At 50.0% G+C, this 25524-nt stretch overlaps 1 protein-coding gene across 2 annotated transcripts in view; it reads right to left on the reverse strand.

The window, feature by feature from the left end:
• Positions 1-10637: 10637 nt before the first annotated feature.
• The window catches only part of tsc22d4 (TSC22 domain family member 4), a 106591-nt gene continuing 91704 nt past the window's right edge, over positions 10638-25524 (reverse strand). For both annotated transcript variants that reach the window (XM_087982713.1, XM_087982712.1), the window contains one exon: positions 10638-13760. In XM_087982713.1, coding sequence (XP_087838839.1) covers positions 13441-13760 — 320 coding nt within the window. In that variant the 3' untranslated portion in view covers positions 10638-13440. The remainder of the gene's footprint in view (positions 13761-25524) is intronic.

Here is a 25524-nt window from a genome sequence, read left to right on the forward strand (position 1 = left end):
AGACTGGAGGCCTGTGACCAGTGGAGTGCCACAAGGATCGGTGCTGGGCCCTCTACTTTTTGTCATTTACATAAATGATTTGGATGTGAGCATAAGAGACACAGTTAGTAAGTTTGCAGATGACACCAAAATTGGAGGTGTAGTGGACAGCGAAGAGGGTTACCTCAGATTACAACAGGATCTGGACCAGATGGGCCAATGGGCTGAGAAGGGGCAGATGGAGTTTAATTCAGATAAATGCGAGGTGCTGTATTTTGGGAAAGCAAATCTTAGCAGGACTTATACACTTAATGGTAAGGTCCTAGGGAGTGTTGCTGAACAAAGAGGTTCATAGCTCCTTGAAAGTGGAGTCACAGGTAGATAGGATAGTGAAGAAGACGTTTGGTATGCTTTCCTTTATTGGTCAGAGTATTGAGTACTGGAGTTGGGAGGTCATGTTGCGGCTGTACAGGACATTGGTTAGGCCACTGTTGGAATATTGCGTGCAATTCCGGTCTCCTTCCTATCGGAAAGATGTTGTGAAACTTGAAAGGGTTCAGAAAAGATTTACATGGATGTTGCCAGGATTGGAGGATCTGAGCTATAGGGAGAGGCTGAACAGGCTGGGGCTGTTTTCCCTGGAGCGTCGGAGGCTGATAGGTGACCTTATAGAGGTTTACAAAATTATGAGGGACATGGATAGGATAAATAGACAAAGTCTTTTATCTGAGGTTGGGGAGTCCAGAACTAGAGGGCATAGGTTTAGGGTGAGAGGGGAAAGGTATAAAAGGGACCTAAGAGGCAACGTTTTCACACAGAGGGTGGTACGTGTATGGAATGAGCTGCCAGAGGATGTGGTGGAGGCTGGTACAATTACAACATTTAAGAGGCATTTGGATGGGTATATGAATAGGAAGGGTTTGGGGGGATATGGGCCAAGTGCTGGCAGGTGGGACGAGATTGGGTTGGGATATCTGGCCGGCATGGACGGGTTGGACTGAAGGGTTTGTTTCCATGCTGTACATCTCTATGACTCTGTGTGTGGAGTTTGCACATTCTCCCCGTGTCTACGTGGGTTTCCTTCGGGTGCTCCGGTTTCCTCCCACAATCCAAAGATGTGCGGGTTAGGGTGGATTGGCTGCGCTAAATTACCCATAGTGCCCAGGGATTGGCTATGCTAAATTACCCATAGTGCCCAGGGATGTGTAGGTTAGGATGGATTGGCCATATTAAATTACCCATAGTGCCCAGGAATGTGTAGGTTAGGGTGGATTGGCCATGCTAAATTACCCATAGTGCTTAGGGACATATAGGTTAGGGTGGATTGGCCGTGCTAAATTACCCATTATGCCCAGGGATGTGTAGGTTAGGGTGGGTTGGCCGTGCTAAATTAGCCATAGTGCCCAGGGATGTGCAGGTTAGGGTGGATTGGCCGTGCTAAATTAGCCATAGTGTCCAGGGATGTGTAGGTTAGGGTGGATTGGCTGCGCTCAATTACCCATAGTGCCCAGGGATGTGTAGGTTAGGGTGGATTGGCCATATTAAATTACCCATAGTGCCCAGGGATGTGTAGGTTAGGATGGATTGGCTGCACTAAATTACCCATAGTGCTCAGGGACATATAGGTTAGGGTGGATTGGCCGTGCTAAATTACCCATTATGCCCAGGGATGTGTAGGTTAGGGTGGATTGGCCATGCTAAATTACCCATAGTGCCCAAGGATGTGTAGGTTAGGGTGGGTTGGCCATGTTAAATTGCCCAGACTCTAACTCCGAGGCCGGGTAATGTGGCCTTTGATGAGGTTTGCTTCACAGAATAATGTCCTTCGGCCCATTGAGTCTGTACTGGTTAAAACGAAGCCCCTAACGACTATAATTCAAAACAAACAATTCTAAATACCAGGCTCCATGATTGTCAAACATTGCACAAGGGCCAAGAGTCCAAGGGAATCAGAATGGATCCTGGGTCTGAGCGAATTGGAAACAGGCTATCGGTTCAAGTGAATTGGGATGGATCCCAGTGCTCAGGAATTGTGATGGAACCAGCTCCTAGGGAATTGAGATGGATCCTGGTTGTTGGGAATTCATATGGATCCCTGTGTTTGGGATTTCATATGGATTCCAGTGCTAAGGAATTGGGAATGATCCTGCTGCTCAGGTATTTGGGTAGATCATGGTCCTTGGGAATTCATATGGATCTCAGTGCTCAGGAATTGGGATGGATCCTGTTCCTTTGGAATTCATATGGATTCCAGTGCTTGGGAATTGGGATGGATCCTGGTCCTTTGGAATTTGTATGGATCACAATGCTTAGGAATTGGTGAATGGGTCCTGGTCCTTGGGAATTCATATGGATCCAAGTGCTCAGGAATTGAGATGTATCCCAGCACTCAGAAATTGGGATGGATCCAGTGTTTGGGAATTGGAATGGATCCCAAGGCTCGGGAATTGGGATGGATCCTAATGCTTGGGAATTCATATGGATCCCAGTGAATGGGAATTGGGATGAATCCTAGACCTTGGGAATTCATATGGATCCCAGTGCTTGAGAATTGGCATGGATACCGGTCCTTGGGAATTCATAGGGATCCTTGTGCTTGAGAATTTACATGGATTCCAGTGCTTGGAAATTGGGTTGGATTCTGGTGCTTAGGAATTCATATGGATCCAACCGCTAGGGGGTTGGGATGAATCTCAGTCCTTGGGAATTCATGGATCTCAGTGCTTGGGAATTCACATGGATCCCAATGCTCAGGAATTGGGATGGATCCCAGTGCTTGGAAATTGGGATGGATCACAGTGATTGGGAATTGAGATGGATCCTGGTGCTTGGGAATTCGTATGGATCCCAGTGTTCCAGAATTGGCATTGATCTTTGTGCTTGGAAATTCATAGCAATCCCAGTGTGAGGGAATTGGGATGGATCCTGGTGTATGGGAATTCATATGGATTCCAGTGATCAGGAATTGGGATGGATGCTGGTCGTTGGGAATTCATATGGATCTCATTGCTCGGGATTTAGAATGGATCCTGGTCCTGAGGAATTCATATGGATCTCAATGCTCGGGATTTAGAATGGATCCTGGTCCTGAGGAATCATATGGATCTCAGAGGTCTAGAATTGGGATGGATCCCAGTGTTCCAGAATCAAATTTGATCCCTGTGCTTGGGAATTCATAGCGATGAAAATATGTTGCTGGAAAAGCGCAGAAGTGGGATGGATTCTGGTGTATGGGAATTAATTTGGACCCCTGTGCTTGGGAATAGGGATGGATACTGGTCCTTGGGAATTAATATGGTTCCTAGTGATTGGGAATTGGTGAATAGGTCCTGGTCCTTAGGAATTCATATGGATCCAGGTGCTCAGGAATTGAGATGGATCCAAGTGCTTGGGAATTCATATGGATCCCTGTGCTTGGGAATTGGGATTGATCCCGGTGCTTGAGAATTAATATGGATCCCAGTGTTTGTGAATTGGCATGGATACCAGTCCTTGGGAATTCATAAGGATCCCAGTGCTCAGGAATTGGGAATTATTCCAGTATTTAGGAATTGGAATAGATCCATGAGCTTGCGAATCATATAGATACCAGTATTTGGGAATTGGGTTGGATCCTGGCGCTTGGGAATTCAGATGGATCCCAGTGTTTGGGAGTTCATAAGGATCACAGTGAATGGGAATTCGGATGAATCCTAGACCTTGGGAATTCATGTGCTTCCCAGTGGCTTGTGAATTAGCATGGATATCGGTCCTTGGGAATTCACATGGATCCCAGCGCTTGGGAATTGGGATGGATCTCAGTGATTGGGAATTGAGATGGATCCTGGTGCTTGGGAATTCATATGGATCCCAGTGCTCTAGAATTGGGATGGATCCTGGTCCTGAGGAATTCATATGGATCCCAGTGCTCAGGAATTGGGATTGGTCCCAGTGCTTGTGAATTGGGATTCATCCCAGTCCTTGTGCATTCATATGGATCTCAGACTTGGGAATTGGGATGGATCCCAGTATTCCAGAATTGGAATTAATCCCTGTGCTTGGCAATTCATATGGATTCCGGTGCTTAGGAATTGGGATGGATCCTGATCGTTGGAAGTTCATATGGACCCCACTGCCCAGTAATTGGGATGGATGCTGGTCCTGAGAAATTCATATGGATCCCAGTGCTCAGGAATTGGGATTGGTCCCAGTGATTGTGAATTGGGATTCATCCCAGTCCTTGTGCATTCATATGGATCACAGACTTGGGAATTGGGATGGATCCCAGTGCTTGGGATTTCATATGGATCCCAGTGTTCAGAATTGGAATTGATCCCTGTGCTTGGAAATTCATATGGATCCCAGTGCTTGGGAATTGGGATGGACCCTGGTGTTGGGGAATTAAATTGATTCCAAGGGTAAGGGATTAGGGTGGATCCTGGTCCTAAGGAATTCATATTGACCTCAGTGCTTGGGAATCAGGATGGGTCATAGTCCTTGGGAATTAATATGGCTCCAGTGATTGGGAATTGTGGTTGATCCTGGTCGTTGAGAATTAACATGGATCCCAATGCTCTAAAATTGGGATGGATCCCAGTGCTATGGAATTGGGATGGATCCAGGTGCTTGGGAATTCATATGGATCCCAGTGTTAGGGAAATGGGATAGATCCTGGTCCCTAGGAATTCATATGGATCCCAGTGCTTGTGAATTGGGATGGTAATTGAGGCTTGGTAATTCATATGGATTCCAGTGCTCAGGAATTGGGATGGATCCCAGTGTTCTGGAATTGATCCCTGTGCTTGGGATTTCATATGGATCCCAGTGTCTGGGAATTGCGATGGATCCTGGTGCTGGGGAATTCATATGGATCCCAGTGTCTGGTATTGGAATGGATCCTGGGAATGGTGCTTGGGAATTGGGATTGGGCTGGTCCGTGGGAATTGGGTTGGATCCCAGTGTTTGAGGATTCATATGGATTCCAGTGCTTAGCAATTGGGATGGATCCCAGTTGTTGGGAATTCATATGCATCCCAGTGTCTGGTATTGGAATGGATCCTGGTCCTTGGAATATTGTGTGGATCCTAGTGCTCAGGAATTGGGATGGTTCCTGATCCTTGGGAATTTATATGGATCTCAGTGTTCAGGAATTGGGATGGATACCAGTCCTTGTACATTCATATGGATCCCAGTGCTTGGAAATTGGGATGGATCCTGGTACTGGGGAATTCATATGGATCACAGGGCTTGGGTATTGGGGTGGATCCCAGTCATTGGGAATTAATATGGCTACCAGTGATTGGAAATTGGGAATTCATATGGATCACAATGCTCTAGAATTGGGATGGGTCCTAGTGTCTGGGAATTAATATGGATCTCAGTTCTTGGGAATTGGGGTAGATCCCAATCCTTGAGAATTCATATGGATACCAGTGCTTGGGAATTGGGATTGGTCCCAGGCTCAGGAATTGGAATGGATCCCAGTGCTTGGGAATTGGGATGGGGCCTGGTCCTTGGGAATTGGGTTGGATCCCAGTGTTTGGGGATTCATATGGATTCCTGTGCTTAGCTACTGGGATGGACCCCGGTTGTTCGGAATTCATATGCATCCCAGTGTCTGATACTGGAATGGATCCTGGTCCTTGGAATATTATGTGGATCCTAGTGCTCGGGAATTGGGATGGATCCTGATCCTTGGGAATTCATATGGATCTCAGTGTTCAGGAATTGGGATGGACCTTGGTAATTGGGAATTCATATGCATCCCAGTGTCTGGAATTGGGATGGATCCCAGTGTTTGGGAATTGGGATGGATCCTGATCCTTGGGAATTTATATGGATCTCAGTGCTCAGGAATTGGGATGTATTCTGGTCCTTTGGAATTCATGTGGATTCCAGTGCTCAGGAATTGGGATGGATCCCATTGCTTGGGAATTGGGATGGATCCCAGTTCTTGGGAATTTCGAGGGATCCCGATCCTTGGGAATTCACATGGATTCCACTGCTCAGGAATGAGGATAGATCCTGATGCTTGGGAATCGGTCAGGATGGAGAAAGTGAGGACTGCAGATGCTGGGGATCAGAGCTTAAAAATGTGTTGCTGGAAAAGCGCAGCAGATCAGGCAGCATCAAAGAAGAAGGAGAATCGACGTTTCGGGCATAAGCCCTTCTTCAGGAATCGGTCAGGATCCCAGTCCTTGGGAATTGGGACTGTACAGATTTGGCCATCACCACCTCTTCCCGTTTTCTCCCTGACACCTGCTGCATTTCATGGGTTCAACGTTCCCAATCCATTTTCCAAGCTCTTCCAGGAGCTCCCATTTCCTTCGGCCTCTTGGTGACTCAGTCCAGGTCTGACCTCTCCAAATTCCCACCCCTCCACTCCTGGATTTTCAGATGCTCATGTCCTGGTCTGTCAAATACACTCCCATCAGACTCCCTCTCTACCTTAATTCACTCAGTTTAAATCTCCCTCTGACCCAGCTCGCATTCACCTGGGAAGTGTCTCCACCCAGTTCCGGAGTTGTGTGTTAACCAACTACACCCATCAGCTCTAATAACTCCTTCTGTGGCTTGCTGTCAGATTACTGTGCTTGATAATGTGAGTACCAACTACAAGATGCCCTGCAGCACCTCACCAAGGCTCCTTCGACAGCACCTTCCAAACCCACTTCCCTCCAGACATTAAGGAGAGAACTCCAAGACTTTAACCCAGTGAAGTTACGGCTGACGTATTTCCAACTCAGGATAGAGAGTGACTCGGAGTGGATCTTGCAGGGGGTGGGGTTCCCCTGTATCTGCTGCCCTTGTCCTTTCTGATGGAAGTGGTTGTGGGGTTTGGAAAGTACTGCCTGAGGAGCCTTGGTGAATTTCTGCAGCGCATCTTGTCCATGGTACATGCTGCTGCTACTGAGCATTGGTGGTGGAGGGTGGGGATGTTTGTGGGTGTGGTGCCAATCAAGAGGGGGATGCTTAGTCATGGAGAGTGTTAAGCTTCTTGAGTGTTGTTGGAGCTGCATTCATCCAGGGCAAGTGGGGAGTATTCCCTCGCACTCCTGACTTGTGTCCTTGTGATGGTGGACAGGCTTTGGGGAGTCAGGAAGGGAGTTACTCGCTGCAGGATTCCCAGCCTCTGTGTTAACATAGCAAGTCCAGTTCAGTTTCTGATCAGTGGTAAACCTCGTGACGCTGATAGGGAGGTTATTCATGGAGTGCATCATTTGTGAGTGATATCGTCCCGATCTTGTTGCATTTGAACACGGGCTGCTTCAGTATCTGAGGAGTCATGATTGGTGCTGAACATTGTGCCATTATCCCGATCTCTGACCTTATGATGGAGGGAAGGTCATTGATGAAGCAGCAGAAGGCCCAGGACACTCCCCTGAGGAACTCCTGCAGAGATACCCTGGAGTTGAGGTGACTGATCTCCAACAACGATACCAGGTATCAGAACCTGCCCCTCCATTCCAGCTTTGGTAGAGGCTCCTTGATGTCACATTCGGTCGAATATTCCACCGAAGGGCAGTCACTCTCCTCTCACTGTCGCCCCTCCCCAGCTTACAGTTAAGACCAGGTCGAGGGAGTGAGAACTGGAGGTCACCACACATCAAGCGAGGGTGTGGGTGAGAAGGCAGTGCTTACACAGTGACCTGGTTGGTCTCACTCCGCATCGCAAACTAGCCAACTGACCCTGACCTGCTGGGTCACTTCAGAGGTCACAGTAATATATTAAAGAGCTAACTTGCTCTGCTGACCTGCAAGAAATTGGATGTCCTGAGGCTAGGGTGAGATGCCTCTGACTTACAGGCAGCGTGAAAGGAATTTCCATTATCATCTCCTATTATTCAGAGCCATTCACATGACCATTTCCTTGCCATTCAGAGCCAGTTACATTGTCATCATCTCCTATTCAGAAATCAATAAGGACATTATAGTTGGAATTCTGACCACTCCCTGTCATTAAAAATAAATGATTTCTAACAGATTTGACCATTATCAGATTACTGACATTATATTGTTTCTGGAGATGGTCAGGTCACTGCATTGTATCTTGAGTGGGATGTGACTGTTGGGGGAGTGACTGGAGGTTTGTCTTATGGGCATTACTGACCGGTGATGTAAAGATTTTGTATAAAGGAAGGACTGTTTCCTTTGTTCAGGGAGAGCTTTGACACGACTCCCTGCAAGGTGTGTGTTTTGTGCGTGTGGGTGTTCAACGTTCCTCCTGAAAGTTTGCGCTGAATAAAAGTTTTGAAGTTGGTGTGTTGCAGTTGCATCAAGAGTGCAAGGTATCTCAGGAGAAAGAACCTTAACAACAGGTCAAAGTCACACAGCGGGAATTAACCTGGTTTTCTGCCCCGCACTTTGGCAGGGGCACACCCCAGCAAACACTGCAGTCAGGGTTCAGGTGTATTGAACCCAGCCAAGTCTATGTGAACTCCTCAAACAACTCGAGGGCACAAAGTCCCATAGCGGGAGGATGGTAATGCCCCTGCTCAGCCAGGCTGCCAACCAGAGATTAAATAGCAACTTCCTCAGGGAAACACTCGAAGGGATCAAAAAAGGCAGAGGGGTAAAACCATTTGCAGAAAGCTTGCACAGTGAGGTTGGCCCAGATATAGTGGGCTGAATGGCCTCCTCCCCAGCCCTGAAATTTAACACTGCGAGGTGTTACATTTTGGAAAGGCAATTCAGGGCAGGACCTATAAACTTAATAGTAAGGTCCTAGGGAGTGTTGCTGAACAAACTGACTTTGGGAGTGGAGGTTCATAACTCCTTGAAAGTGGAGTCTCAGGTAGATAGGATAGTGAAGAAGGCGTTTGGTATGCTTTCCTTTATTGGTCAGAGTATTGAATACAGGAACTGGATGGTCATGTTGCTGCTGTACAGGACATTGATTAGGCCACTTTTGGAAAACTGCATTAAATTCCACCTTATAGAAAGGATGTTATAAAACTTGAAAAGGTTCAGAAAAGATTTACAAGGATGGTGCGAGGGTTGGAGGGTTTGATGTATACAGAGAGGCTGAACAGGCTGGGGCTGTTTTCCCTGGAGTGTCGGAGGCTGAGGGATGACCTTATAGAGGTTTATAAAACCATGAGAGGCATGGATAGGGTAAACAGACCAGGTCTTTTCCCGGGGTCGGGGAGTCCAGAACTAGAGGGTATAGGTTTAAGGTAAGAGGGGAAAGATATAAAAGAGACCTAAGGGGCAACTTTTTCACACACAGGGTGGTACGTGTATGGAAGTGGTGGAGGCTGGTACAGTTACAACATGTAAAAGGCATTTGGATGGGTATATGACTAGGAAGGGGTTAGAGGGATATGGATCGGGTGCTGGCAGGTGGGATTAGATTAGGTTGGGCTATCTGGTCGGCATGGACTGAAGGCTATATCCAGGCTGTCTGACTGCATGTCATCTCAAACTCTGAACCGTCAAGAGCAAGGGCGGTGATTAGAAATGGCTCACTCCTCCCGGGTTCCTGTGTGCTGAGTCGCGTGTTACCTGCTGGGCGATTTACCACAGCAGCTTTTCTGGGAAACAGATCCAAGCATTCCAGGGTGGCCCTGTGGGTGAGAGCGCACGGTCTCTTACGGATCTGCTCGAGGTCCATCACATTGGGATTGGAAATATCCTGGGTTTGGAAGCTACCTCCTCGGCAGCACCGGGGTCTGTTCCTAGCTGGGGCAGAGACAGCCTCCCGAAGGTGCAAGTCCCGGAAAAGCTGCACTGAGGGGGGGGGGGAGGGGGTGAGTGGGCCGGTGACATGAGCAACACTAGCACTGCAGCTTGGACAAAGTGGGCAAGTGTGTGGCAGATGACATCTGACATGGATAAGTACGAGGTTAACTGCTTTCACAGCAGAAACAGCAAGGTGGCTTACGATCTATACGGTGATCGATTGGGAAAAGGGGGACGTGCAGTGGGAGCTGGGTGTCCCTTGTACACCAGTCGCTGGAAGTAAGCGTTGCAGGGGCAGCTGGCAGAGAGGAAAGCATTCATAGCGGGAGGATTGGAGTGTGGGAGCAGGGGTGTCTTGCTGCCATTATACAGTGGCCTTGGAAAGACCCTTCCTGGAGCCCCGTGCGCTGTTACAGTCTCCTTATTTGAGGACGGGTGTCCTGGTGATGGAGGGAGTGCAGTGAAGGTTTCCCAGACTGATCCCCGGGAATGGCAGGACTGACAGATGAAGAGAGAGTGTGGATCGGTTTGAGTTCTATTCAGTGGCATTTTGGAAGAATGGGAGTGGGGGAAGAGATCTCATAGAAATCTATAAAATTCGAACCGGACTAGACGGGGGAAACTGAGGAAGGGTCTTCCTGATGACCGGGGGTCACAGTCTAAGGAAACGGGATAGGCCTGAGAGAGAGAGAGAGAGAAATGTCTTTCCCCAGAGAGTGGGGAGGCCTGTGGGAACTTTTTTGCCACCAAAACGTTGGGGTTGACGCCAAAACGTCGAAGCTTTGCAAGGAGTTAGATGTAGTTCTGAGGTCTAAAGGGATCAAAGGGATATGGGAGATGCACCAGGGAACAGGGGACTGAGTGGGGTGATCAGCTGGAATGGAGGAGCAGACTCAGAGGGGCCGAGTGGCCTCCTCCTGCTCCTAGTTTCTACGTTAAAACGAGCAGGACCACCGGTTCCACACCCCGCGCGATAACTGCACCAGCCAGCCCTTGCATTGTGCTTTTCAATTTTAATTACGAGATTTTTTTTGTCATCATAGAAAAAAATCCCCAAAACGATAAGTTGGCGGAGCAAATAAAGACGGTGCTGTGCACATGGGGTTAGATCCAACGCGGTCCCATTCGGAGAGATCACTCCCCCCCCACCCCCCCCCCCCCCCACAGAGCCAGCAGAAATCATGGTACAGACAGGCGACAATCTTCCTAACCCCTCACTCCCAACAAGCAATCTAATGGGTTAGTCAGCAGGGCTGCGGGCGGGTTTCTGTTTAACAAAGGAATCTCTGCCCCAGCTCCATCCAGGTGGGAGGTCACTGCAGGGTACAGCAAGCCATTCTGGCTGGGCTGAATAAAATGTCCACACCCTGCTGACCTACACAAGCACCCGCGGGACTGTGGCCAGAGAGTGAGCTTCCTCCGGGACTCTCAAAAACCCCCACGGCAGGATGAGACCCCGGGAGGGGTTGGTGGTGGGTGGGGGGAGCTCCCTCCTTCCGCTGTCAAACAGCACCAAGGAGCCGCTCAGAGCTGAATCTTTCGGTCTCACACACGTGCCCTGGTGGCTGCGGCTCCCCAACTCTGAGCAGACAGACCTCTGTCCTCTGCACCCGAGGGCGACCGTCCGTGGTGTAACGGGACCATCCGCAGACAACGTTCTGGCACAGTGCGGCTCTCCCCCCCCCCCCCCCCCAACACCAGCCAGGGCGGTGACTGAATTGTCCTTACCCCCTCCCTCCCAGTATCAAACCCAGTCACTGGTTTACCCTGCTCAGCTGCAGGAGTTACTGAACCTGTGGAGTCTCAGGCATGTGGCTGGGCAATCTCCCCGTCCACCCTTAACTTTGTTTCTTCTGTCACCAGCCCCCCCAAACCCACTCATTCCTCCAACCCAGCTCCCCGGACCAACCGAACACATGACTACTCTCTCTGAGCAAGTCCTTTCCAGCATGAAGCCCTAAGCTTGGGATTCCACGCCCCGACTGAGCGCACACTGCAGGGGGAGCCACAGCACCAGTCTCTCACCGAGCGACCACAGCCGGGTTCAAATTTTGAAGCATCCCTGTGAGGAGCCCTTGGCTCCTTTCCCTCCTCGTTCGAAAAGAAAAGTTTGGGGTGATCTCCGAAACTAAATGCACCACTTGTAAATATTACAAAGCTTATCTTCCGCCCGGTTTCATGCTCTCGCCCCACGGAATCGAACCAGTGATTATTCAAAACGGATAAGCCCCAATTGAAGCTGAGGAAAGGTCAAAAACCACACTCCTCAAGAACCAAATGGATTGCATCGCCTCATTCACTGATCCCTCAGTCAATAAAGGCTGTAGGTATGTAAACTAGACAGAGAGAGAGAGAGAGAGAAAGAGAGAGATAGAGAGAGGGAGAGAGAGTAATGCAGTTGAGTAAAGCTGGTGTTGTTTCATCTCTATTAAACTGGTGGGGGTGAGAGGGAGCGGGGATGTTTTAATCTCATTCCCACCTCCAGAGACCCTCGAAGCCAGGCCCTTTGACTGACCTCTCCCCTCTCTGCAGATATCTATGACCTTGGCGTACAGTTGCCCCCCCCCCCCCCCCCCCCAAGACACATTAAGTCTCTGTGCCAGCGCCCACTCTCTCCCCAGGCTCATGTGTGGCCTTTCCATTACCGGACGGAGGAAGCTAGAGCTGACCTCTGGTAACCCTGGCAGACGTGGATCAGAGTGGAGCCATCTCTCTCACTCCCTGACCACCCAGAGGGCGTCCATTTGTGATGGGAAGAGCAGGTCAAGGCTCAGAGACAATCCGGAAACAGGAAGGCCCCTGCTCTCCAAACCCAGCTCCAATCTGCTGCCACTCTTCCTGGGCTTGGCTAAATGGGGCCCGAAGATTGGTGTGGACGCCCCCATGAGGGCGCTAACTGGTGGGTCACCAGCTTCCTCCGCTTGACAAGGGTCCTGGGTGGGGCTCAGACCCCTCCTCAAGGTGGGGCCAGGCTGGTGGAAAAACATTTCGTCAGGCGTTTTGAGGAAGCAATTGGCTGGCGCTGCCGAGTGAGGTAAGGTAAGGCTTTTCTTTTATCAATTTTAACAAACACTAACAAAAGCAGTGTGTGCAGAGGCTCTCTCTCTATCCAACCCGCTCAGTGGGAATCCTGTACATCGACATGAGGCCAGCAGCGGGGGGTGGTGGGTGGGGGAGGACTAGGGGTGACTGTACCCAAACAACTTGAGGAAGGAGGGCAATGTGGGACAGTGGGGAGAAGGATTTCACGTCCCAACACCAACCCCCGCGCCCTCTCTGTTCATCCCAACCAAACACTGCTTCCATATCCCATCTCCATGAACATGCTCACTCATTGGATTCCCATCTTAGGGAAGGTGGGAGTCAGGAACAAGGGAGGAGAGAGAGCCTGGGTGAAAGACAGGAAATGAAAGCAATTGTGAGAGAAAGAGAGCGAGACAGAGAGAGCACGAGCGAGCGAGTGAGTGAGTGAGTGAGTGAGTGTAGACAGACAGGCAGCAGTGCAGGGGTTGAAGAGGAGCTCACCTCATTCCACAACCTCCGCCCTGGCCTGGAGTTGCCTGCAGGAGAAAGCAGCCAGTCTGACGGCCCCACCCCGCCCCGCACACAGTCTTATTAAAAAGGCAGCGAATGCCAGGGTTAGCAGCATCACATCCATCAGTCCGTTTAGAAATACTTTGCACCCTGTGGCCTCCCGGGCTGGAGTGTCAGCACATGATCCTCCCCCTGCCCGGCAGTTTGACGTGCTCTAGTGCGTAGTGTTTTTTTGAAGGGGGTTGGAGAGTGGTGGTGAGGAGGGGGTTAGGAACAGGGCCACCCCTCTCCACCCCCCCCCACCCTCCCCTCGCCCAGTACTGAGCGCTCAGCTGCGCGGTGCCACCTCCCCCCCAAGCTCAGGCAGTGCTGGTGGGAGGTGAGGAGCCTGATGACCCACTGGCGGTGCTGGCTGTACTCCGGAGCTGAGCCTGGAGCTGGGAGAGCTGCTCCGGCTTGGCCAGTGACTTTAACAGGGCGTTCTCCCGCTCCAGCAGGCTGTTGCGATCGATCAGTTCCTTGATCTGCTCCTTCAGCACCTCCACCTCTTCGCGCACTGCGTACATCAGGTGGCTCTTCACCAAGTCCTGCCCGGGGAACGGGGAACAGGGCGGGGGGAGAGCACAGAATGGGAAAAGCAAACAAGAGATTCTCAACGGAAACATTGCAGAGAGCAGAAACGCAATTTGGAACATTCAAACACTTGACCATTGGTCATGCTCTTTAACCCTCTTCCTGAAACCTGCAACACTACAGCTGCACTAACTAGCACACTAACTAGTGCACCCACTAGCACACTAACAAACGCACTAGCACACTAACAAATGCACTAGCACATGAACTCATGCACTAACTAACAGACTAACTAGCGTACTAGTGCAATAACTAGCACACTAACTAATGCACTAACTAGCGCACCAACTTGCACACTAACTAGCGCACTAACTAGAATACTAAATAGCACACTAACTTGCACACTGTGATTGACAATCCAAATGCTTGACATCACAACTTACCTGGCATCCCTTTCGGGAGGGGAATTTGTCACCTTGCCCCAGCCTGAGACTCCACAGCCACAGAGTCAGCCCCGTGAACCAGCCAAGTGTTACACCCTGCTCTGCCAAACGGCTACAGGGGAAGGAGCCACCTGAAGGAGTGGATGAAGGTGACGGGCTCAGCCCCACCTTCACGAGGGCTGGCCGGGCACTGACAACTATCGCCAAGCCTCACACAGCCAGAATGAACGTGCGCTCCCCAACTCACGAGGCTTGTACTGTTTTGGGATTTTGGAAAACTTGGATCAGCGTTAGGAAGTGCAAAGAGGCTTCATGCGATTAAGGCCTTGCGTTGTCTAAGGGGGAGCCTCTTCAGTTCTCTCTCCTGATTGGTGTGTCGTGGTCATCAGGACCAACTGTGTGTAAGCAGGGGGAGAGAGAGAGAGGGTATATGCAGGGGGAGAGAGAGAGAGAGTGTATAAGCAGAGGGAGAGAGAGAGTGTATAAGCAGGGGGAGAGAGAGAGTATAAGCAGGGGGAGAGAGAGAGTGCGTAAGCAGGGGAGAGAGAGTGTGCATAAGCAGGGAGAGAGAGAGAGTGCATAAGCAGGGAGAGAGAGAGAGTGTATAAGCAGGGAGAGAGAAAGAGAGTGTGCATAAGCAGGGAGAGAGGGAGAGAAAGTGTGCATAAGCAGGGAGAGAGAGAGAGTGTATAAGCAGGGAGAGAGAGAGAGTGTATAAGCAGGGAGAGAGAGAGTGTATAAGCAGGGAGAGAGAGAGTGTATAAGCAGGGAGAGAGAGAGAGTGTATAAGCAGGGAGAGAGAGAGTGTATAAGCAGGGAGAGAGAGAGTGTATAAGCAGGGAGAGAGGGTGAGAGAATGTGCATAAGCAGGGAGAGAGAGAGTGTGCATAAGCAGGGAGAGAGAGAGAGTGTATGCATAAGCAGTGAGACAGAGTGTGTGTATAAGCAGAGGGGGAGAGAGTGAGTGTAAGCAGGAGGAGAGAGAGAGTGGAGAAGCGGGGGGGGAGAGAGAGAGTGGAAAAGCAGGGAGAGAGAGAGAGTGTATAAGCAGAGGGGGAGAGAGAGTGAGTGTAAGCAGGGAGAGAGAGAGAGTGTGTAAGCAGGGAGAGAGAAAGAGAGTGTATAAGCAGGGAGAGAGAGAGTGTATAAGCAGGGGGAGAGAGAAAGAGAGTGTATAAGCAGGGGGAAAGAGAGAGAGAGTGTATAAGCAGGGGGAGAGAGAGTGTATAAGCAGGGAGAGAGAGAGTGTATGTATAAGCAGGGAGAGAGAGAGTGTGTATAAGCAGGGGGAGAGAGAATGTGTAGAAGCAGGGAGAGAGAGAGAGAGTGTATAAGCGGGGGAGAGAGAGAGTGTATAATCAGGGGGAGAGAGAGAGAGTGTGTAAGCAGGGGGAGAGAGAGAGAGTGCATAAGCAGGGGGAGAGAGAGAGTGTATAAGCAGGGGGAGAGAGAGTGTATGTATAAGCAGGGAGAGAGAGAGCGTGTATAAGCAGGGGGAGAGAGAATGTGTAGAAGCAGGGAGAGAGAGAGAGAGTGTATAAGCGGGGGAGAGAGAGAGTGTATAATCAGGGGGAGAGAGAGAGAGTGTGTAAGCAGGGGGAGAGAGAGAGAGTGCATAAGCAGGGGGAGAGAGAGAGTGTATAAGCAGGGGGAGAGAGAGAGTGTATAAGCAGGGGGAGAGAGAGAGAGTGTGTAAGCAGGGGGAGAGAGAGAGAGTGTGTAAGCAGGGGGAGAGAGAGAGTGTGTGTAAGCAGGAGGAGAGAGAGAGAGTGTATAAGCAGGGGCAGAGAGAGAGAGAGTGTATAAGCAGGGGGAGAGAGATAGTGTATAAGCAGGGGGAGAGAGAGAGTGTATAAGCGGGGGAGAGAGAGAGAGTGTATAAACAGGGGGAGAGAGAGAGTGTATAAGCAGGGGGAGAGAGAGAGAGAGCGAGAGTGTATAAGCAGGGAAAGAGAGTGTGCATAAGCAGAGACAGAGAGAGTGTATGAGCAGGGAGAGAGAGAGAGTGTATAAGCAGGGAGAGAGAGTGTATAAGCAGGGAGAGAGAGAGTGTGTGTGCATAAGCAGGGAGAGAGAGAGAGTGTATAAGCAGAGAGAGAGATTGTGTGTGTATAAGCAGGGAGAGAGAGAGAGTGTATAAGCAGGGAGAGAGAGAGTGTATGTATAAGCAGGGAGAGAGAGAATGTATGTATAAGCAGAGAGAGAGAGAGTGTGTGCATAAGCAGGGAAAGAGAGAGTGTGTATAGGCAGGGGAGAGAGAGAGAGTATAAGCAGGGAAAGAGAGGGAGTGTGGATAAGCAGGGAGAGAGAGAATGTACATAAACAGGGAGAGAGAGAGTGTGGATAAGCAGGGAGAGAGAGAGACAGTGTATAAGCAGGGAGAGAGAGAGAGAGTGTGTGCGTAAGCAGGGAAAGAGAGAGTGTGTATAAGCAGGGGAGAGAGAGAGAGTATAAGCAGGGAAAGAGAGGGAGTGTGGATAAGCAGGGAGAGAGAGAATGTACATAAACAGGGAGAGAGAGAGTGTGGATAAGCAGGGAGAGAGAGAGACAGTGTATAAGCAGGGAGGGAGAGAGAGTGTGTGTAAGCAGGAAGAGAGAGGGAGAGGGAGTGTATATGCAGGGAGAGAGAGAGTGTATAAGCAGGGAGGGAGAGAGTGTATAAGCAGGGAGAGAGAGAGTGTATAAGCAGGGAGAGAGAATGTATAAGCAGGGGGAGAGAGGGAGAGAGAGTGTATATGCGGGGAGAGAGGGAGAGAGAGTGTATATGCAGGGAGAGAGTGGAAAAGCAGGGAGAGAGAGAGAGTGTGCATAAGCAGGGAGAGAGAGAGTGTAGAAGCAGGGAGAGAGACAGAGTGTATAAGCAGGGAGAGAGAGAGAGAGAGTATAAGCAGGGAGAGAGAGAGTGTGTGCATAAGCAGGGAGAGACAGCGTGCATAAGCAGAGAGAGAGAGAGAGTGTATAAGCAGAGGGGGAGAGAGAGTGAGTGTAAGCAGGAGGAGAGAGAGAGTGTATAAGCAGGGGGAGAGAGAGTGTATAAGCAGAGAGAGAGAGAGATAAAGAGAGTGTATAAGCAGAGAGAGAGAGAGTGTGTGCATGAGCAGAGAGAGAGTGTATAAGCAGGGAGAGAGAGAGAGTGTGTGTAAGCAGGGAGAGAGAGAGTGTGTGTAAGCAGGGAGAGAGAGAGTGTGTGTAAGCAGGGAGAGAGAGAGAGAGTGTGTATAAGTAGGGGGAGAGAGAGTCTGTATAAGCCGGGAGAGAGAGAGTGTATAAGCAGACAGAGAGAGGGAGAGAGAGTGTATAAGTAGGGAGAGGGAAAGAGTGTATAATCAGGGAGAGAGAGAGTGTGTGTAAGCAGGGAGAGAGAGAGAGATTGTATAAGCAGAGAGCGAGAGAGAGAGTGTGCACAAGCAGGGAGAGAGAGAGTGTGTGTAAGCAGGGAGAGAGAGAGTGTGTGTAAGCAGGGAGAGAGAGTGTATAAGCAGGGAGCGAGAGAGTGTGTGTAAGCAGGGAGAGAGAGTGTATAAGCAGGGAGCGAGAGAGAGTGTGCATAAGCAGGGAGAGAGAGAGTGTGTGTAAGCAGGGAGAGAGAGAGTGTATAAGCAGGGAGAGAGAGAGAGAGAGTGTGCATAAGCAGGGAGAGAGAGAGAGTGTATAAGCAGGGAGAGAGAGAGAGAGTGTATGAGCAGGGAGAGAGGGAGAGTGTGTATAAGCAGGGAGAGAGAGTGTATAAGCAGGGAGCGAGAGAGAGTGTGCATAAGCAGGGAGAGAGAGAGTGTGTGTAAGCAGGGAGAGAGAGAGTGTATAAGCAGGGGAGAGAGAGTGAGTGTGTGCATAAGCAGGGAGAGAGAGTGTATAAGCAGAGATGGAGAGAGAGAAAGAGAGTGTATAAGCAGAGAGAGAGAGAGTGTGTGCATGAGCAGGGAGAGAGAGTGTATAAGCAGGGGGAGAGAGAGAGTGTGGATAAGCAGGGAGAGAGAGAGACAGTGTATAGGCAGGGAGAGAGAGAGTGTGTGTGTAAGCAGGGAGGGAGAGAGTGTATAAGCAGGGATAGAGAGAGAGTGTATAAGCAGGGATAGAGAGAGAGTGTATAAGCAGGGATAGAGAGTGAGTGTGTGTAAGCAGGGAGAGAGAGAGTGTGTGTGTAAGCAGGGAGAGAGAGAGTGTATAAGCAGGGAGGGAGAGAGTGTATAAGCAGGGAGGGAGAGAGTGTATAAGCAGGGATAGAGAGAGAGTGTACAAGCAGGGATAGAGAGTGAGTGTGTGTAAGCAGGGAGAGAGACTGTGTGTGTAAGCAGGGGGAGAGAGAGTGTATAAGCTGGGAGAGAGAGGGAGAGAGAGAGTGTATAAGCAGGGAGAGAGTGTATAAGCAGGGAGAGAGAGAGGGAGAGAGAGTGTATAAGCAGGGAGAGAGAAACAATGTATAATCAGGGAGAGAGAGAGTGTGTGCATAAGCAGGGAGAGAGAGAGAGATTGTATAAGCAGGGAGCGAGAGAGAGTGTGCATAAGCAGGGAGAGAGAGAGAGTGTGTGCATAAGCAGGGAGAGAGAAAGAGTGTACAAGCAGGGAGAGAGAAAGTGTATAAACAGGGAGAGAGTGTACAAGCAGGGAGAGAGAGAGTGTGTGCATAAGCAGGGAGAGAGAGTGTGTGTGCATAAGCAGGGAGAGAGAGAGTGTGTGCATAAGCAGGGAGAGAGAGAGAGTGTGCATAAGCAGGGAGAGAGACAGAATGTATAAGCAGAGGGGGAGAGAGACTGAGTGTAAGCAGGAGGAGAGAGAGAGTGTATAAGCAGGGGGAGAGAGAGAGTGTGTAAGCGGGGGAGAGAGAGAGAGTGGAGAAGCAGGAGGGGAGACAGAGAGAGTGGAGAAGCAGGGGGGAGAGAGAGAGAGAGAGAGTGTTTAAGCAGGGGGAGAGAGAAAGAGAGTGTATAAGCAGGGAGAGAGAGAGTGTGTATAAGCAGGGGGAGAGAGAGTGTGTATAAGCAGGGAGAGAGAGAGAGTGTGTATAAGCATGGAGAGAGAGAGAGTGTGTATAAGCAGGGGGAGAGAGAGTGTATAAGCAGGGAGAAAGTGTATAAGCAGGGAGACAGAGAGGGTGAGAGAGAGTCAAAGTTGGAGTGTGGATAAGCAGGGAGAGAGAGAGTGTGCATAAGCAGGGAGAGAGAGAGAGTGTGGATAAGCAGGGAGAGAGAGAGTGTGTATAAGCAGGGGGAGAGAGAGTGTATAAGCAGGGAGAAAGTGTATAAGCAGGGAGACAGAGAGGGTGAGAGAGAGTCAGAGTTGGAGTGTGGATAAGCAGGGAGAGAGAGAGTGTGCATAAGCAGGGAGAGAGAGAGAGAGAGTGTGGATAAGCAGGGAGAGAGAGAGTGTGCATAAGCAGGGAGAGAGAGAGAGTGTGTGGATAAGCAGGGAGAGAGAGAGTGTATAAGCAGGGAGAGAGAGAGAGTGTGTGTGTAAGCAGAGAGAGAGAGTGTATAAGCAGGGAGGGAGAGAGAGTGTATAAGCAGGGAGGGAGAGAGAGTGTATAAGCAGGGAGAGAGAGAGTGTGTGTAAGCAGGGAGAGAGAGAATGTGTGTAAGCAGGGAGAGAGAGGGAGAGAGTGTGTGTAAGTAGGGAGAGAGAGGGAGAGAGTGTGTGTAAGCAGGGAGAGAGTGTGTATAAGCAGGGAGAGAGAGAGAGAGAGTATAAGCAGGGAAAGAGAGGGAGTGTGGATAAGCAGGGAGAGAGAGAGTGTGCATAAACAGGGAGAGAGAGAGTGTGGATAAGCAGGGAGAGAGAGAGAGACAGTGTATAAGCAGTGAGAGAGAGAGTGTATAAGCAGGGAGGAGGAGAGAGTGTATAAACAGGCAGAGAGAGAGAGTGTGTGTAAGCAGGGAGAGAGAGTGTGTGTGTAAGCAGGGAGGGAGAGAGAGTGTGTAAGCAGTGAGAGAGAGAGAGTGTATAAGCAGGGAGAGAGTGAGAGAGTGTGGATAAGCAGGGAGGGAGAGAGTGTATAAGCAGGGAGAAAGTGTATAAGCAGGGAGAGAGAGAGGGAGAGAGAGAGTGTACAAGCAGGGAGAGAGAGAGAGAAAGAGAGAGAGTATAAGCAGAGATAGAGAGAGAGACAGTGTATAAGCAGGGAGAGAGAGAGAGTGTGTGTAAGCAGGGAGAGAGAGAGTGTATAAGCAGGGATAGAGAGAGAGTGTATAAGCAGGGAGAGAGAGTGAGTGTGTGCATAAGCAGGGAGAGAGAGAGAGAGAGAGAGGGTATAAGCAGGGAGAGAGAGAGAGTGTATAAGCAGAGAGAGAGAGTGTATAAGCAGAGGGGGAGAGAGAGTGAGTGTAAGCAGGAGGAGAGAGAGAGAGAGAGTGTATAAGCAGGGGCAGAGAGAGTGAGAGAGTGTATAAGCAGGGGGAGAGAGAGAGAGTGTGTAAGCAGGGGGAGAGAGAGAGAGTGGAGAAGCAGGGGGGGAGAGAGAGACAGAGAGTGTATAAGCTGGGGGAGAGAGAGAGAGTGTGTAAGCAGGTTTGAGAGAAAGAGAGTGTATAAGCAGGGAGAGAGAGAGTGTGTATAAGCAGGGAGAGAGAGAGAGAGTGTATAAACAGGGGGAGAGAGAGAGTGTATAAGCAGGGAGAGAGAGAGAGAGTGTATAAGTAGGGGGAGAGAGAGTGTGTATAAGCCGGGCGAGAGAGAGTGTATGAGCAGGGAGAGAGGGAGAGTGTGTATAAGCAGGGAGAGAGAGTGTATAAGTAGGGGGAGAGAGTGTATAAGCAGGGGGAGAGAGAGAGTGTGTGCATAAGCAGGGAGAGAGAGTGTGTGCATAAGCAGGGAGAGAGAGAGTGTATAAGCAGAGAGAGAGAGAGATAAAGAGAGTGTGTAAGCAGAGAGAGAGAGAGAGAGTGTATGAGCAGGGAGAGAGGGAGAGTGTGTATAAGCAGGGAGAGAGAGTGTATAAGTAGGGGGAGAGAGTGTGTGTGCATGAGCAGAGAGCGAGAGTGTATAAGCAGGGAGGGAGAGAGAGAGAGAGTGTGTATAAGCAGGGAGAGAGAGAAGGAGAGAGAGAGTGTACAAGCAGGGAAAGAGAGAGAGAAAGAGAGAGAGTATAAGCAGGGAAAGAGAGAGGGAGTGTGGATAAGCAGGGAGAGAGAGTGTGCGTAAGCAGGGAGAGAGAGAGACAGTGTATAAGCAGGGAGAGAGAGAGAGTGTGTGTGTAAGCAGGGAGAGAGAGAGTGTATAAGCAGGGATAGAGAGAGAGTGTATAAGCAGGGAGAGAGAGTGAGTGTGTGTAAGCAGGGAGAGAGAGAGTGTGTGTAAGCAGGGAGAGAGAGAGTGTGTGTAAGCAGGGAGAGAGAGAGAGTGTGTATAAGTAGGGGGAGAGAGAGTCTGTATAAGCCGGGAGAGAGAGAGTGTATAAGCAGGCAGAGAGAGGGAGAGAGAGTGTATAAGCAGGGAGAGGGAAAGAGTGTATAATCAGGGAGAGAGAGAGTGTGTGTAAGCAGGGAGAGAGAGAGAGATTGTATAAGCAGAGAGCGAGAGAGAGTGTGCACAAGCAGGGAGAGAGAGAGTGTGTGTAAGCAGGGAGAGAGAGAGTGTATAAGCAGGGAGAGAGAGAGAGAGTGTGCATAAGCAGGGAGAGAGAGAGAGTGTATATGCAGGGAGAGAGAGAGAGAGAGTGTATGAGCAGGGAGAGAGGGAGAGTGTGTATAAGCAGGGAGAGAGAGTGTATAAGCAGGGGAGAGAGAGAGTGTGTGCATAAGCAGGGAGAGAGAGAGAGTGTATAAGCAGAGATGGAGAGAGAGAAAGAGAGTGTATAAGCAGAGAGAGAGAGAGTGTGTGCATGAGCAGGTAGAGAGAGTGTATAAGTAGGGGGAGAGAGAGAGTGTGGATAAGCAGGGAGAGAGAGAGACAGTGTATAGGCAGGGAGAGAGAGAGTGTGTGTGTAAGCAGGGAGAGAGAGAGTGTATAAGCAGGGAGGGAGAGAGTGTATAAGCAGGGATAGAGAGAGAGTGTACAAGCAGGGATAGAGAGTGAGTGTGTGTAAGCAGGGAGAAAGAGACTGTGTGTAAGCAGGGAGAGAGACTGTGTGTGTAAGCAGGGGGAGAGAGAGTGTATAAGCTGGGAGAGAGAGGGAGAGAGAGTGTATAAGCAGGGAGAGAGTGTATAAGCAGGGAGAGAGAGAGGGAGAGAGAGTGTATAAGCAGGGAGAGAGAAACAATGTATAATCAGGGAGAGAGAGAGTGTGTGCATAAGCAGGGAGAGAGAGAGAGATTGTATAAGCAGGGAGCGAGAGAGAGTGTGCATAAGCAGGGAGAGAGAGAGTGTGTGTAAGCAGGGAGAGAGAGAGTGTATAAGCAGGGAGAGAGAGAGAGGGTGTGCATAAGCAGGGAGAGAGAGAGTGTGTGCATAAGCAGGGAGAGAGAGAGTGTGTGCATAAGCAGGGAGAGAGAGAGAGTGTATAAGCAGGGAGAGAGAGAGAGTGTATAAGCAGGGAGAGAGTGTACAAGCAGGGAGAGAGAGAGTGTGTGCATAAGCAGGGAGAGAGAGAGAGTGTGCATAAGCAGGGAGAGAGACAGAATGTATAAGCAGAGGGGGAGAGAGACTGAGTGTAAGCAGGAGGAGAGAGAGAGAGTGTATAAGCAGGGAGAGAGAGAGTGTGTATAAGCAGGGGGAGATAGAGTGTGTATAAGCAGGGAGAGAGAGAGAGTGTGTATAAGCAGGGAGAGAGAGAGAGTGTGTATAAGCAGGGGGAGAGAGAGTGTGTGTAAGCAGGGAGAGAGAGAGAGTGTGTATAAGCAGGGAGAGAGAGAGAGTGGAGAAGCAGGAGGGGAGACAGGGAGAGTGGAGAAGCAGGGGGGGAGAGAGAGAGAGAGAGTGTGTTTAAGCAGGGGGAGAGAGAGAGTGTATAAGCAGGGAGAGAGAGAGTGTGTATAAGCAGGGGGAGATAGAGTGTGTATAAGCAGGGAGAGAGAGAGAGTGTGTATAAGCAGGGAGAGAGAGAGAGTGTGTATAAGCAGGGGGAGAGAGAGTGTATAAGCAGGGAGAGAGAGAGAGAGTGTGGATAAGCAGGGAGAGAGAGAGTGTATAAGCAGGGAGAGAGAGAGAGAGAGTGTATGAGCAGGGAGAGAGGGAGAGTGTGTATAAGCAGGGAGAGAGAGTGTATAAGTAGGGGGAGAGAGTGTGTGTGCATGAGCAGAGAGCGAGAGTGTATAAGCAGGGAGGGAGAGAGAGAGAGAGTGTGTATAAGCAGGGAGAGAGAGAAGGAGAGAGAGAGTGTACAAGCAGGGAGAGAGAGAGAGAAAGAGAGAGGGAGTGTGGATAAGCAGGGAGAGAGAGTGTGCGTAAGCAGGGAGAGAGAGAGACAGTGTATAAGCAGGGAGAGAGAGAGAGTGTGTGTGTAAGCAGGGAGAGAGAGAGTGTATAAGCAGGGATAGAGAGAGAGTGTATAAGCAGGGAGAGAGAGTGAGTGTGTGTAAGCAGGGAGAGAGAGAGTGTGTGTAAGCAGGGGGAGAGAGAGAGTGTGTGTAAGCAGGAGGAGAGAGAGAGAGTGTATAAGCAGGGGCAGAGAGAGAGAGAGTGTATAAGCAGGGGGAGAGAGATAGTGTATAAGCAGGGGGAGAGAGAGAGTGTATAAGCGGGGGAGAGAGAGAGAGTGTATAAACAGGGGGAGAGAGAGAGTGTATAAGCAGGGGGAGAGAGAGAGAGAGCGAGAGTGTATAAGCAGGGAAAGAGAGTGTGCATAAGCAGAGACAGAGAGAGTGTATGAGCAGGGAGAGAGAGAGAGTGTATAAGCAGGGAGAGAGAGTGTATAAGCAGGGAGAGAGAGAGTGTGTGTGCATAAGCAGGGGAGAGAGAGAGAGTGTATAAGCAGAGAGAGAGATTGTGTGTGTATAAGCAGGGAGAGAGAGAGAGTGTATAAGCAGGGAGAGAGAGAGTGTATGTATAAGCAGGGAGAGAGAGAATGTATGTATAAGCAGAGAGAGAGAGAGTGTGTGCATAAGCAGGGAAAGAGAGAGTGTGTATAGGCAGGGGAGAGAGAGAGAGTATAAGCAGGGAAAGAGAGGGAGTGTGGATAAGCAGGGAGAGAGAGAATGTACATAAACAGGGAGAGAGAGAGTGTGGATAAGCAGGGAGAGAGAGAGACAGTGTATAAGCAGGGAGAGAGAGAGAGTGTGTGTGCGTAAGCAGGGAAAGAGAGAGTGTGTATAAGCAGGGGAGAGAGAGAGAGTATAAGCAGGGAAAGAGAGGGAGTGTGGATAAGCATGGGAGAGAGAGAATGTACATAAACAGGGAGAGAGAGAGTGTGGATAAGCAGGGAGAGAGAGAGACAGTGTATAAGCAGGGAGGGAGAGAGAGTGTGTGTAAGCAGGAAGAGAGAGGGAGAGGGAGTGTATATGCAGGGAGAGAGAGAGTGTATAAGCAGGGAGGGAGAGAGTGTATAAGCAGGGAGAGAGAGAGTGTATAAGCAGGGAGAGAGAATGTATAAGCAGGGGGAGAGAGGGAAAGAGAGTGTATATGCAGGGAGAGAGTGGAAAAGCAGGGAGAGAGAGAGAGTGTGCATAAGCAGGGAGAGAGAGAGTGTAGAAGCAGGGAGAGAGACAGAGTGTATAAGCAGGGAGAGAGAGAGAGAGAGTATAAGCAGGGAGAGAGAGAGTGTGTGCATAAGCAGGGAGAGACAGCGTGCATAAGCAGAGAGAGAGAGAGAGTGTATAAGCAGAGGGGGAGAGAGAGTGAGTGTAAGCAGGAGGAGAGAGAGAGTGTATAAGCAGGGGGAGAGAGAGTGTATAAGCAGAGAGAGAGAGAGATAAAGAGAGTGTATAAGCAGAGAGAGAGAGAGTGTGTGCATGAGCAGAGAGAGAGTGTATAAGCAGGGAGAGAGAGAGAGTGTGTGTAAGCAGGGAGAGAGAGAGTGTGTGTAAGCAGGGAGAGAGAGAGAGAGTGTGTATAAGTAGGGGAGAGAGAGTGTGTGCATAAGCAGGGAGAGACAGCGTGCATAAGCAGAGAGAGAGAGAGAGTGTATAAGCAGAGGGGGAGAGAGAGTGAGTGTAAGCAGGAGGAGAGAGAGAGTGTATAAGCAGGGGGAGAGAGAGTGTATAAGCAGAGAGAGAGAGAGATAAAGAGAGTGTATAAGCAGAGAGAGAGAGAGTGTGTGCATGAGCAGAGAGAGAGTGTATAAGCAGGGAGAGAGAGAGAGTGTGTGTAAGCAGGGAGAGAGAGAGTGTGTGTAAGCAGGTAGAGAGAGAGTGTGTGTAAGCAGGGAGAGAGAGAGAGAGTGTGTATAAGTAGGGGGAGAGAGAGTCTGTATAAGCCGGGAGAGAGAGAGTGTATAAGCAGACAGAGAGAGGGAGAGAGAGTGTATAAG

This window comes from Chiloscyllium plagiosum, unplaced genomic scaffold (genome assembly GCF_037043375.1).
Source record: "Chiloscyllium plagiosum isolate Xiang-an unplaced genomic scaffold, Cpla_swu_hap1 HiC_scaffold_44, whole genome shotgun sequence".
Taxonomy (NCBI): Eukaryota; Metazoa; Chordata; class Chondrichthyes; order Orectolobiformes; family Hemiscylliidae; genus Chiloscyllium; species Chiloscyllium plagiosum.